The sequence below is a fragment of the Eublepharis macularius genome, chromosome 2, assembly GCF_028583425.1.
Source record: "Eublepharis macularius isolate TG4126 chromosome 2, MPM_Emac_v1.0, whole genome shotgun sequence".
Classification (NCBI taxonomy): Eukaryota; Metazoa; Chordata; class Lepidosauria; order Squamata; family Eublepharidae; genus Eublepharis; species Eublepharis macularius.
This window is the reverse complement of record NC_072791.1, coordinates 232702480-232715869: the sequence shown is the minus strand read 5'-3', so window position 1 is coordinate 232715869 and position 13390 is coordinate 232702480. Positions and strand designations below refer to the sequence as shown.

Sequence of the window (13390 nt, the reverse complement as noted above, 5' to 3'; positions counted from 1 at the left end):
TGCTATTGTTTAGATTGACCTGGAAGGGGAACCTGGCTCCAAGCCAATAATCTACAAGCCCGGGAAACTTGAGAGTGTTTGTAAACTGTTATTGGTCAACAGGTCAGGGGACTGTCCTTTCAGGGTCAAGAAGGAGGAGGAAGGAGAAGATTCTCTGTTCTGTTATCCCAGCTCTTTGTTGTAAACAGTAGTGAGAAAATGTAGCTCCAGGCATTTTGTTATTTTGTAGGCAACCTGTGACTCTTTTCCTCTAGAAGTAAATGATTTTTAAAAGCTAAACTCGTGTGCTGACTCTCTATTGATTCAAGATCCATTGCACCTCTGATTTAAAGCTATTTTAACCTTTTTTCCCCAACAAAAGGCACCTTTATTTCCCTTTGATTTTTTCTTCTATGCTCTTTACAAATGGTAAAACATACTGAACTCAGTCCAAGGGGAGCACTTTTAAGGCCTATTTGGTTTGGCAGGAACGCTCAGCGCTTGCCCTGCCATTGAAACTGATAGGACTGTTAAGTTTTTAATTTGTCCTGGATTGTGTGACTTTTCATCTTATGGCCCATGCTACAGTGCGCTGCAGTCCTTGTGGGTCATCGGTTTGGTATTTAGTAGACCAGCCCTTGATGATCTCATAATTGCAGTGTGCCGATTATAGCAATGCTTCCATAGAGAAGTCATATTTAAATAAGGCTAATATTTTTTTAGATGTAGTTTAATTATAGGATTAAGAAAGAAGAACTTTATTGGCATAAAGGCTGACTTTTTCATGTTATTAAGCACAGCAGACCTATTAATGTGTGAAAGATGTTCAAGAGGATTGCTCCTTGCCTGTTTTTAAGGAAGTTCTTGGGTGTCTTTTTAGGGTGGACGACGTGCCCCCTGACATCTCGCTGCTTCCCGATAACATTCTTCAGGTCTTGAGGCTTCAGCTGCTGCATTGTGTACAGAAACTGTCCGAAGGACTGGAAGAACCACAGCAGGCCTTATCGCTGCTCCTCGTCAAATTCTTCATTATCCTTTGCCGGTATCTTTTTTTTTAAAGCTAGTTGAAGTTCTGTGAGGTTTTTTGGTGGGGGGACGTCAGTACTGCCCCTTCAGGGTTGTTCTGGCCCTTCCAACTCCCACCCCCATCCTTCAACTACCCCATCTTACTTAGCCCCCTCACTTCCTAATTTCTTCACCCCCTTTCTCATTGGCCTGTCTTCAGCTTGCACACTTCGGACAATACCATCTCCGTCATGGGTAAACAGAGGGCGTCATGGACGGTTGGAGGTTCTGGGCAAAACTCAAGAATAGGCCCTATAACAGTGATGGTGAACCTTTTTGAGCCCGAGTGCCCAAACTGCAACACAAAACCAACTTACTTATTTCAACGTGCCAGCACTGCAATTAAACCTGAATACTGAGGTTTTAGTTAAAACAAACAAACAACTCATACAGTTGCCCCAACTAATTAACATTCTCTCTCTCTCTCTCTCTCTCTCTCTCTCTCTCTCTCTCTCACTCACTCACTCACTCACTCACTCACTCACTCAGGAGCCACAAATGAAAGTAAAGCAAGTTAAATCAAAGCAGTTTGCCCTTCTTTAGACCAGCAGCCCTGCTTACAAGCACTCTCTCTCTCTCTCTCTCTCTCTCTCTCTCTCTCTCTCACTCACTCAAGAGCCACGACTGAAAGTAAAGCAAGTTAAATCAATGCAGCTTACTCTTCTTTAGAAAGCCAGCCCCAGCAGCCCGGCTGCTGCCTCCGCTTCCTGCTGCTAACGAGACGGGCAGCAGGGAGGCAGCCTTGAGGAAAAGGAATCACGTGGGCAGGGCCAAAACCCATGTGATCTCTGCTCAGAGCTACTGGAACGCCATTGCAGGTGTTCCACCTCCAAATGAGCCTTGGACCTGTGGTTCATGTGCCCACAGAGAGGGCTCTGTGTGCCAGCTGTGGCACGCGTGCCATAGGTTCACCATCGCTGCCCTAGAATCACTGGGTAGAAGAACAAGGCAAGGTGCAGACCCTGCCCCGTTCAGTGAGGCCTTATCCTACTGTTAGGGGCTGGCAGTGAGGCGGGGGCGGGGCTCCTAAACAGGGCAGCTTGATGGTTTGGGCCCCCCCCCCCCAGCCTGGGGCCTGGGGCAGCTGCCTCAGCTGCTTCATGATTAAGACCACCTTTGTGGGGCAGGATCAGGTCTAGAGAAGCAGGAAATGTTCTTATGTGTGTCTACTTAAAAGTGAGTCCTATTTTATTTACTGGCGCTCCCTCCCAGGAAAGAGTTCTTAGGAAAGCAGCTGCAAGTTGGACTCTGTACCCAGTAACGGTCTCAACAGTAAGAGTAAGTGGAGATGGTGGATGTCAGATTCTAATTCCCTTCCTGAAGTTCCATTTAGAATTGTTGCTGTGATTCCAGTCACCCTCGGACAATTTGTTACTTGTCTGTATGTAGCAGCCTTACGGCTTGAGTGTTCAGGTTTCCAGCTGAAAGGCACGCAGACACGTCAAGTGGGATCTCTCCTGTTTTTCCAAATCTTGATGTGTGTTCCCATCAGTACTTCTGTTAAATGCTAAAGTGGGTTCATTAAACTTGCACAATTTTACCATGGCTTACTCCCCGCCCTCTCATGTCTTTGCTTCTGTTACAGAAACATGGCTAACGTGGAAGAGATTGGGACATGTTCCTACATTAACCATGTCATTACGATGACTACCCTCTACATTCAGCAGGTGAGCAATTCTTTTTGTTGCTTTTCTGTGAGAAATTTGTTCTATATTTTGTTCTGCATTGGGAATTTACTCTTGATATTGTTTCTTAACTTAAAATAGTAAAGAGTCCAATAGCACTTTTAAGACTAACCAATTTTGTTGTAGCATAAGCTTTTGAGAACTACCGCTCTCTTCACCAGATGCATCATCAGCTTTCGAGAACAAGATCTCTCTTCATCAGATGCATTGTCAGCTTTCGAGAACCAGAGCTCTCTTCATCAGATGCATCATCAGCTTTTGAGAACCACAGCTCTCTTCGTCAGATGCATCGTCAGCTTTCGAGAACCACAGCTCTCTTCATCAGATGTATCGTCAGCTTTCGAGAACCACAGCTCTCTTCGTCAGATGCATCTGATGAAGAGAGCTGCAGTTCTCGAAAGCTGGTGGTGCATCTGACGAAGAGAGCTGTGGTTCTCTTCGTCAGATGCATCTGGTGAAGCTCTCTTCATCAGATGCATTTGATGAAGAGAACTGCAGTTCTCGAAAGCTGGTGATGCATCTGACGAAGAGAGCTGTGGCTCTCAAAAGCTTATGCTACAATAAAGTTGGTTAGTCTTAAAGGTGCTAAAGGCAAAGTCAGAGCTTTTTTCCTGGGAAAAGAGGTGGTGGAATTCAGTGGTGGAACTCAAAACTGCACAATAACGTCACTTTGGGTCAGCTGGAACAAGGAGGGAGTTTTTTAAAGTTTAAATTGTCCTCAGCGAAAATGGTCACATGGCCGGTGGTCTTGCCCCCTGATCTCCAGACAGAGGGGCGTTTAGATTGCCCTCTGCGCCAACCTCAACTCTCCTCTGTCTGGAGATCAGGGGGCGGGGCCACCGGCCATGTGACCATTTTCAAGAGGTTCCAGAACTCTGTTCCACCGCATTCCAGCTGAAAAAAAGCCCTGGGCAAAGTCATGTAAAGTGTAACATGTAATTTGATCATGATACCAGGCCTCATGGTAGTTCAACGCTTAACTGGGGACGGTGGTCTTTTTTTCTTTAAACTTCTTTTACATACTTCCTTGGGATGCCTGTGTTTCTGGCAGAGCTTTTGCCTACCACCTGTGTCTTTGCCTCTTAGTTGAAAAGCAAAACGAAAGAGAAAGAACTGGCTGATCAAACACCCATTGAAGAGTTTGTGAGACACGCTCTGGCATTTTGCGAAAGCCTCTATGATCCGTATCGAAACTGGAGGCAGAGAATTGCTGGGTAAGCGTGCATCAAGTGGCGCCAGTTAATGTTGATAATCTCCTTAAAAATATTAATGACTTGGCTTTGTGAGGAAATGGTCTCGCTCAACCTGAAACCCCAGTGTGACACTCAAAAGAAAATGTGGGCCCACCTTTCCTTACCCCGGTAAGGAGGGGTGTTAAGCAGCCGTGGCCTAAGTTTCCGCTTCTGGGTGGGGGAGAGTGCAGCCCGGCTCGTTCTCGCGCTGGTGGCCAGAGTCACGTGGGAAGCCCTCCGTCACATGGAGTCAGTAAATACCAGGTCTGGAAGTATGTTTCTACCTACAAAATCTGAGCAAGCAGAAAAAGGAAAGCTGGGCACACCATGCATCTTTTTTCAAGCAGTATTTGTGAGAAGAAATAAATCTAAACACGGTTTGTCTTTTCTGTTTTGTGTGTGTGCATACTTGCATCCAGCACAGTGTTTCTGTGGGCAGTGGATCAGTGGAGCACAAATTTCTTGCCATTCCCATCTTGCTGTAGCCTGAAAGAATGCCTAGTTGCTGCTGTGGGGATTCCCTTCTCCGCCAGGAGCAGCAGTTGAGGGGGCATTTCAGGCTACAGGGAGAGGAGAAAGCTGAGAATATAATTGCCTGCAGGAGGAAGACCTTCTGCTCACGGGAGCGCTGTGCTGGATGGAACCAAGCCATTTGCCTGTATCCTGCCACCCTGATCAGCAAACTTTGAAGCCTTCAGACTTCACCTCCCATGGAAGAACTGCTTGGATTTGGAGAGAGGCTCCTTACACTGGAGGAAGCCTTCACACCTTTCTTGAGCAGAATGGTAGAGGAGATACAGGCCATTCTACTGACAAAGTGAGCTTTGACTCATGATAACTTAAGCGCTAGAAGAATTGCTTGGTCTTTAAGGTGCTCCTGGACACAAACTTTGTTCAGTAATTATGTGGAGATGTCTGTACCATGTGCTATATACAATACAACAATAAAGGTCTAGCTTATACCCAGTTCTTGAAACCCCACGATGAAACTATAACCATTTACTCCTTGCTGCTCTTTCAGTATACAAAAAGCGTTACCAAGTGAATTGTAGAATGGGTTGCTTGTGGGGAGGGCAGAATAAAAATCCAAAGTAAATAAATAAAAATAAAATTTGGGTCACTGAAATGTTGATGTGTATAGTTATAAAACGTGTATCGGTACAGTCACATCTTCGTAAAGCCAAATAACCATACCTGTTTAAAAATGAAAGGTGTCAAAATAAAGACACTGTACCTTGGTAGCATTTAAAATATTGTAAAATCTTTGATGGATTAAATGTACCATGCCGTAAATTGTATTGGAATGAATGGGTGTATCGAACGGAGCTCCTTGAAATTCGTTTCTGGGGATCGGCAAACTCTCAAGAACAGCATGCGGGGAGCGAGGGGGCCAGGAATTCTGCAGTGCAAGGGGGGAATTGATAGAAATTGCTGCATGTCTTCTGAAGGCTTGCCTTTTTTAGAGCTATGTGGTTGGGTATTTATTTAACATTTTAATGCCGCCTCTCTATCTAAATAGGGTCCCAGGGCAGTGAACATGAAAACATTTGAACATTAAAACTGCATTTAGAATAATATATAAAACGTTTCAATAAAATATATAAACACACAATCACACAACACCAAATCCAGGGAAGAGGGTCAATAGCAGTTATTGGGAGAACGCCAAACAAAACAAGAGTCTTCATCGGCTGGCCGAAGGCAACGATAGAGGGAGACAGACTTTCCATTATGCATTTTTTAGAATAAATAAAACTGCGTTCTGCATATATGCCTATAAATAACTCTCGTCCTGTAACTCCCCTTTCCCCTCCTTTTTTTACAATTGTAGGCGAATTCTGAGCACTGTTGAAAAAAGTAGACAAAAGTATAAGCCAGCTTCGCTCACTGTGGAGTTTGTTCCTTTCTTTTACCGTGAGTATTACTTAAGTGTCAGAATGTCACTGGTGCTTACCTTCAGAAACAGTGGCGTGGATTCCAAGCTTTATTGCCGCTTGTATCGTGCCCTTCTTTGCTGTGGAGCTTATCCCTCCCATGTTAGGCACTGGTCTTCAGTCAAGACCCATGTCTTTCAATGAGCCAAAAAGTGCCTAGCATTAGAGGCATATGGCCTCTGTGGGGGAACTTGTTCACAGCAGACAAAGAGGGGTTTGCGTGGAAAGGCGGCTTAGGACTCAAGTCTTGTGTTTCTTGCTACACAGTTCCAATCTCAAAATGATAGGAATTGTGACATGAATTAATCTTCTGTTTAGCTAAGAATTAATTTTTGTTTTGACATCCATCATTTGGATATTTTCAGGGCTTTTTTTCAGGGGGAACATGGGGGAACGGAGTTCCAGAACCTCTTGAAAATGGTCACATGGCCGGTGGCCCTGCCCCCTGATCTCCAGACAGAGGGGAGTTGAGATTGCCCTCCGCGCCGCTCAGCGGTGCGGAGGGCAATCTCAACTCCCCTCTGTCTGGAGATCAGGGGGCGGGGCCACCAGCCATGTGACCATTTTCTCTGAGGGCAACCCACTGAGTTCCGCCAGCTCTTTTCCCAGAAAAAAAGCCCTGGATATTTTCATTCATATAATGGAAGAGGGTTTTCCTATTGTTACAATACAAAAAAGTATGGTGCAATATAGTGAATAGGGAGTTGGGTTTCAACCAGGTAAACTGTGATTAGTGCTAAATTGCAAACAGAAAGTTAAACTCTGGACTGGTGCTGGGATGAATCTTGGTTCATTCTTCCTTCTCTAAATTTTGGTTTGGAGACTTGGCTAAACTCAGTGGTTCTTCAGTTGTGACTTGTGACTAGAGATGGGCACGAACAGCAATATGAACTAAAAAAACCCACAAACAGCCCAATCTGCTGTTCACGAACAAGCTGTTCATGAGGCCCCATTCTAAACAAACAGCTGGTCGTTGCAAGCCTCGTTCATTGCTGTTCATTGCTGTTCGTCATGCTAGACAGTTGCACCTGCAATCAATTTCCATGGCAACTCGGGCAGGGATTGTCTGAACTCTGTCTGAACTCCTGCTGTTGCCCTGGAAACCCCAATCTAAGCCCTATTTAGCTTGATAGGCAGGTCTTCCTTCCAAGTGTGGACTGGAGCTCCAAATTTGTTACAAGAGGAAAAGACCAGGGGGGAGGGGGGCTCCGAGCTCTGGCTTTCAGGGAGAGACAGCTGCTGTTAGAGAGACAGGGTGAGTGCATTGGAGCTTGAATTTTCTTTGTGTGGGGTGGGATAGGGATCTACCCCTTCAGGTTCCAGGGCTGCTGCCAGGCTCTGGGGCCAAGCTATTATTTATTATTGGTACCTTTCCTGCTGCCTGCTCAGGTAGAGTTTCTGGGAGTGGCGCGGTAAGGATCTTGATGGCTGGAGGAGAGCCTGCTGGCCCCCACGAACAACGAACATGTTCGTGACAGGATCATGTTTGTCATTGTTCGTTGTTCATGGATGGCAATGAACAACGAACACCATGTTCGGTTTTTTTCTGTTTGTGCCCATGTCTACTTGTGACCCAAGATTAGATTATGACTCTTTTTGCAGGCGTGTCCTGAGGCTCACGCTCCTAAGATGGGAGAGGACCTTTCGGTCCCCTTCCTCAGAAGGAAGGGAGAAGGAGAAGAGAAGGTGTTGGTGGGCGTTCTCATTCCTGGGGGTTCAGCTTCCTCCGTGACACCAGCTGTGTGGGGATCAATGGGTGTAACCCATTCTGGACCCCGTTCAGGCAGCAGCTCATAGTGTAAAGCTCCAAAGCAGAGTAAGTTTAGAAGTGGCCTACTTCAGAAAGTTGAAGAACCACCAATCTAATGAGCGTGCTTAATTTTCTTTTTGTAGCAATAAATGCCTGCTCTAATGTTGAGGCTCCTAAATTTTAAAAAACTGAAACTATTGAGGACTCAGTCTAAAATTTAGAAGGAAATTATTTCACCACAATGTGTATTTTGATGTTTTAGGAACAGGTGATAGAATTCCAGTTAGCATTAACATGGGTCCCCTAAGAAATTTGTTTGCATATTTTAGTAATATTTTAAACTGTTAAATCCAGATTGTTGTTTCAGTGGTCAACTTGATTTAATACTCAGCCATGCCACCCTCCCTCCTTTTTTGTTTTTGGCTTTTTGTTTTTTTAAAAGATAAAATGGTGACCTTTTAACAAGGCTGGCTTGTGACATGATTGGAAGTTTCTCATGGGTGCTAATTCCAAACAAAATACTTCTTTGTGTTTTTGGCTGCAACTGGACTGTCTATAGAAGGTTGTTGCTGTGGCAGCCGTTTCCAGGTTAATGTTTATTTCTCAGAAACATTCCTTCAGCTATTTGTAAGTGCCTGATGTCAGGTGTTGGTATGAGCAAACATAATGATTTTTCACTGAAATTGAATGGTTTGGGCCAATGCCTGTTCTCATTTTAGTCTATACGTGTTTAGATTTCATGAAATCAACTTGGGCATTGCAAACATTTTTTTCATGCATTACAGTTATTTAAGTTCTGTTTCAATACATAAAACATCTTTGTGTTTAACCGCATCATTAAATGTTTAATGACAATAGTTCTCAACTTTTTGAAATGAGGACAGATTTCTGAGGCTACTGGACTTTTGGGGGGACTCACAGGTGGCATCATTCCACACTTTCCTCCCTCTCCCCAATATAATACTGCAGGAAATGCCCTCCCGGTAACAATGAGCAAATTTAAATTTTATTTGCCATACATACGTAGTATGGCTGAACCACAAGCTATATTTCTTAGCCATTTTACACATTACACAGCAGCAAGCCCAGATTTGGCACGGAGCCTTCTCTCCAGCACCATGTTCTGACTGCTGGACTTCTTCCTCCTTTGAGACAGTTGCAACTCACTCTGGGGTTGATTGCGAACCGTTGGCTTGAATCCAGTGGTGCTCAAGCAGAAACATAAACAGATTTGCGCAACGCCTAGCGCAGTCCTCCCTGTTCGGCTGCAAACCAGCACCCTACTGGTTCGAATCCCACTCCTGCCATGAGCTCAGTAGGTGGCCTTGGGTCAGCCACTCCTCTCAGCCCAGCTCTCCAGCTGCATCGTGGAGATAATAATAATAATAATAATAACATTCGATTTATATACCGCCCTTCAGGACAACTTAATGCCCACTCAGAGCGGTTTACAAAGTGTTATTATTACCCCACAACAATCACCCTGTGAGGTGGGTGGGGCTAAGAGAGCTCAAGAGAACTGTGACTCGCCCAAGGTCACCCAGCTGGCTTTGTGGAGGAGTAGGGAATCAAACCCAGCTCTCCAGATTAGAGTCCCGTGCTCTTAACCACTACACCAAACTATATAACACTAACTTGTTCACCGCTCTGGGTGAGGCACTAATCTGTCTAGAAGAGCAGTTTTTTCATCATCATCGTTGTCGTCGTCCCCAGAAATGGCTTGCACAAGATCTTTTGCAAATGAAAGTGCAAATGGGGATACGATAAACGTGACTTAGTTCAGGCGGCTGCTTCTTTCTTTTTGTTACGTTGCACGTGTGCAAGAGGAAGTGGAAATTTTGCATTGGGTCCGGACCAATGTTTTATGAAATTATTCCAAAAATATTTATTGTATTTTCCAGATAATACAACAGATTTTGTCCTCTTTCCTGTCTTGTTCTAGTGTTACTGAATTATGGGATATGATTTATGATTACAGAATGGTATTTCCCAAATCTTTGGTGCCCAGGATCTTCTTTTCCCCCTCAAAATTGGAGGCACATTTCACTGTTCCACTTGAACTTTGAAAGAAACTGAAGAACTGCATTGTTTAAGAATAATTTTCTGGAAAGATTTTACTGGGATATGCTTCGAGGGTAATATAAGCCATACTGTAAAACATTCCAGTAATTTGTTGTCTTCCTTCAGAGTGTTTTCAAGAAAGTGAGCATCTGAAAGAAAGCTTGAAATGTTGCCTGCTACATCTCTTTGGAGCGATTATTGCTGGGGGGCAGGTAAGAATGGAGGGGCTGTGGCTCCGTGAGCTCTGTTTTGTATGCACATCATCGCCAGTTCAATTCCCAGCATCTCCTGTTAAAAGGATCAAGTAGCAGCTGATAGGAAAGACCTTGGCTAGGGACCTTGGAGAGCCTCTGCCTGGAAGAAGAGACAGAACCGACCTTGGTAGACCTACGGTCTGATTTGGTATAAGGCAACATTTTTAGTTCAATGTATTGACTGTGGTGTGGGCTTACTGACTGGCATCTTAACTTTTTTGGCTGATAATCAGTGGGGTGTGCCGGCCAACAGTGAAGAATTTGTTCCAAAAAGGAGCAATTTTTTTAAAATGGGGCAAAATATGATTGTCGTTGATTTTACCTGACTGAAATATTATGGGCTGCCTGAAGGTGTGAGGTTCTAGTCCACAAACTCTGTACTGCAATCAGGGCTTTTTTTCAGGGGGAACGCAGGGGAACGGAGTTCTGGAACCTCATGAAAATGGTCACTTGGCTGGTGGCCCCACCCCCTGATCTCCAGACAGAGGGGAGTTGAGGGCAATCTCAACTCCCCTCTGTCTGGAGATCAGGGGGCGGGGCCACCAGCCATGTGACCATTTTCTCCGAGGGCAACCCACTGAGTTCCACCACCTCTTTTCCCAGAAAAAAAGCCCTGACTACAATACATGTAGTAGTCCTTAAGGTGCCACAAGACACCACTTCTGGAAACTTATGAATCAGGCTTTCTGCCACTCAGCTGCCTGTTTGACCTGTATGTGTGTCGTTATGTAGGGGTGTGTGTATGTGTATAATCACCAGTGTGTGTCTGCTAGAATGCCAAGAGTAAATGTTTGTTTAAAATGGCATTTGTATCCTGCTTTCTCGTGGAAACACAAGTAAACATTAAAATGATGATGCTCAAACACACACACACTCTGTTTCAAAGGTGAAATGGATTTGCTTGTGCGTGAGTCCATATAGCACCTAGCAGATGGGATTTCAGCCAGGTATAATAAGCAGCAAGCATATTCTATCCTGTTCCAAAGAGACTGATCGTCTGTGGGAGGAGCATAACATGCAGCGCTTGTTAGACTGAGTCACTTGCATGAGTAAATAAAGTTGGAGTAAAAGTGCAAATGTTTATCAGGCATCCTTTGCACTGAGCGTAATGTACTTCAACTGAAGAAGAGTAGAAATATGTGAGTTCCCGTGCCAAGAAATTCAGAAATGTGTTCAAGGATAGCCTGGAAATGGGACAGCCTCACCCTTCCGATGAGTTCGTTCTGGTGCTGCCATTTGGAAGGTTGAAACCGGCTTCCAGTCCGTTGTCCTGACATTACGGTGATGTATTAATGGCAAATAAAGACCTCCTGGCAATAGTATCAGTCTGTGGATGGAATAAGCAGAGGATGACTTTGTCCCACAAGAATTTTTAGTAGAGTTTTTAAAAGCGTTATTTGTACCAGAAGAATTTTGGACTTCAGAGAGGCATGTGAAGTCTAATATAGGTCCTCAAATCTTAGCAAGTGGCCGAGTTTCCTTTTTGAAATGCTATTAACACACCAGTTTTATCCAGATAAAGCAGTATATTTAAAATAGTTGGATATGTCAGATCTTAGACATTTTAATGGGTCGTTTTTTAAAAAAAGATACTGATGCAATACAGTGATATGGGGGCGGGGTTTTATTGATAACTTTAGAGAAATGCTCTTCAAGCAATATCTCCTGCCACCATGGAAGTCCTGATGCGTGTGTTAGCGGATTGTGACATATGGGATACCAAAGATCCAGATGAAGTGAGCCGGAAGGCGGAGCTGACGCTGAAATGCCTGACGGAAGTGGTGCATATCCTTCTGACCAGCAGCTCCGATCAGCGGCAAGTGGAAACTAGCACCATATTGGAGAACTACTTCAAGCTGCTCAATTCTGACCATGCCGCTTTGCCTAATTCAAGGCGGTCCAGGCAATGGGAAAGCAGGTTCATAGCACTACAGATTCAAATGTTGAGTAAGTAGTATTGGGAGGGGTCTGCAACTTATGGTTCTAGAGCCAAATGTAGCTCAGTATGGAACCAAATGTAGCTCTTAAAAGAAATAAAAGAAAATCTTTTAAGTTAAGGTATATTTGAGGAGATAGGTGGGGTTCTAGAATAACTAGTCTGTGAAGGGATTGGCAGGCAAAGATTTTTATGGGGTCAAAGGGCTTCTTAGAGATGGTTTACAGAAAGGAAAATAATAAAGATGAACAGATGTCAGCAATCCAAGCATGGAATGTGCCCATTTATGCTCTAAAACAATTGCACAGGTTGCTTCCGCATATATCATGAATCTAATTCTGAACATGGTCCGAGATGCAGATTGTTAAATCCACAGATTAGGGCCATGTACAGAAGAGGGGGCGGGTCTTTTGTGAAAACACCAGGTTTGCAGAAAAATTCTAAAAACTAAAGGGGAGGGGTTGTAACAACTCCCCCATCACACAGACTTTGTCTGCTCTTGCAGAGATAATGTACAGGAAACAGCTCTTGCACTTCGAGAAGAAACCAGAGGGCGGGGGGGAGGGGTTGCATTGGTGAGGAAGACTGTTGGGAGGGAAAAGACGAAAGAGGCTGGGGAAGGCAGGAGTTGAGCAGGGCCATATTAACCCATGGCTGGGCCCCGAGGCTTTCAGGCATTTCGGGGCCCCTCCGGCTCTTCAGTCCTTCACCCCTCTACAGCTGTCAGCCTGACCCTGGTACGGTAGGTACTAGACTGCAGTCCATTTTGAGGGGCTCCTGAAGAATTCTATTCTGAGTTTTAAAAATATTTTTATTGCATGAATAGAACTCTCCAGGAAAACATATTTTAGGGGTACAATTGTTCATTACTGTAATATTTTGAAGTGAATAAAATTTTATTCATTAAAATATATAATTTATGAACAATTGTTTTAATATAAGAGACAATTTGCTTCACTTCAATAGGGAAGCAGTTAATTATTTTAATAGAGGTTATATAAGAAAATCAATTATTTGTAATTTATGTGGGGGTGTGCCTCAGCAAAAAAAAAATGATGGGCCCCTAATCCCTGTGGGGCCCCTAGGCTTCGGCCTAGTTAACCTTATGAATAATACGGCCCTGGCCTAGGCTTCGGCCTAGTCAGCCTTATGGATAATATGGCCCCGGCCTAGGCTTCGGCCTAGTCAACCTTATGGATAATACGGCCCTGACCTAGGCTTCGGCCTAGTCAGCCTTATGAATAATACGGCCCTGACCTAAGCTTCAGCCTAGTCAACCTTATGAATAATACTGCCCTGGAGTTGAGTCCAGGCTTTCACCTGCATATCGACTGCTGCACCATCCTCTCTTTCCTACCTGCCCCCTCCCCCAGCTCTTCCACCTCATTGCTAGGAGGTTAAGAGTAGAGTGGCCAGAAAAGGCAGGCATTGAGCACACGGTGGCATTGAGGTTGCTGCCTCTGCCTGCCTCATCCTCCACTCCTCCTTTCTACC

General features: G+C 44.5%; 1 protein-coding gene across 1 annotated transcript in view; it reads left to right on the top strand.

Moving 5' to 3' along the window:
• Positions 1-13390, top strand: part of NBEAL1 (neurobeachin like 1) — a 178378-nt gene that overhangs the window by 53876 nt on the left and 111112 nt on the right. Inside the window, exons 4-9 of the mRNA XM_054971050.1 lie at positions 860-1021; positions 2630-2711; positions 3816-3943; positions 5793-5875; positions 9833-9918; positions 11601-11907. Coding sequence (XP_054827025.1) covers positions 860-1021; positions 2630-2711; positions 3816-3943; positions 5793-5875; positions 9833-9918; positions 11601-11907 — 848 coding nt within the window. The remainder of the gene's footprint in view (positions 1-859; positions 1022-2629; positions 2712-3815; positions 3944-5792; positions 5876-9832; positions 9919-11600; positions 11908-13390) is intronic.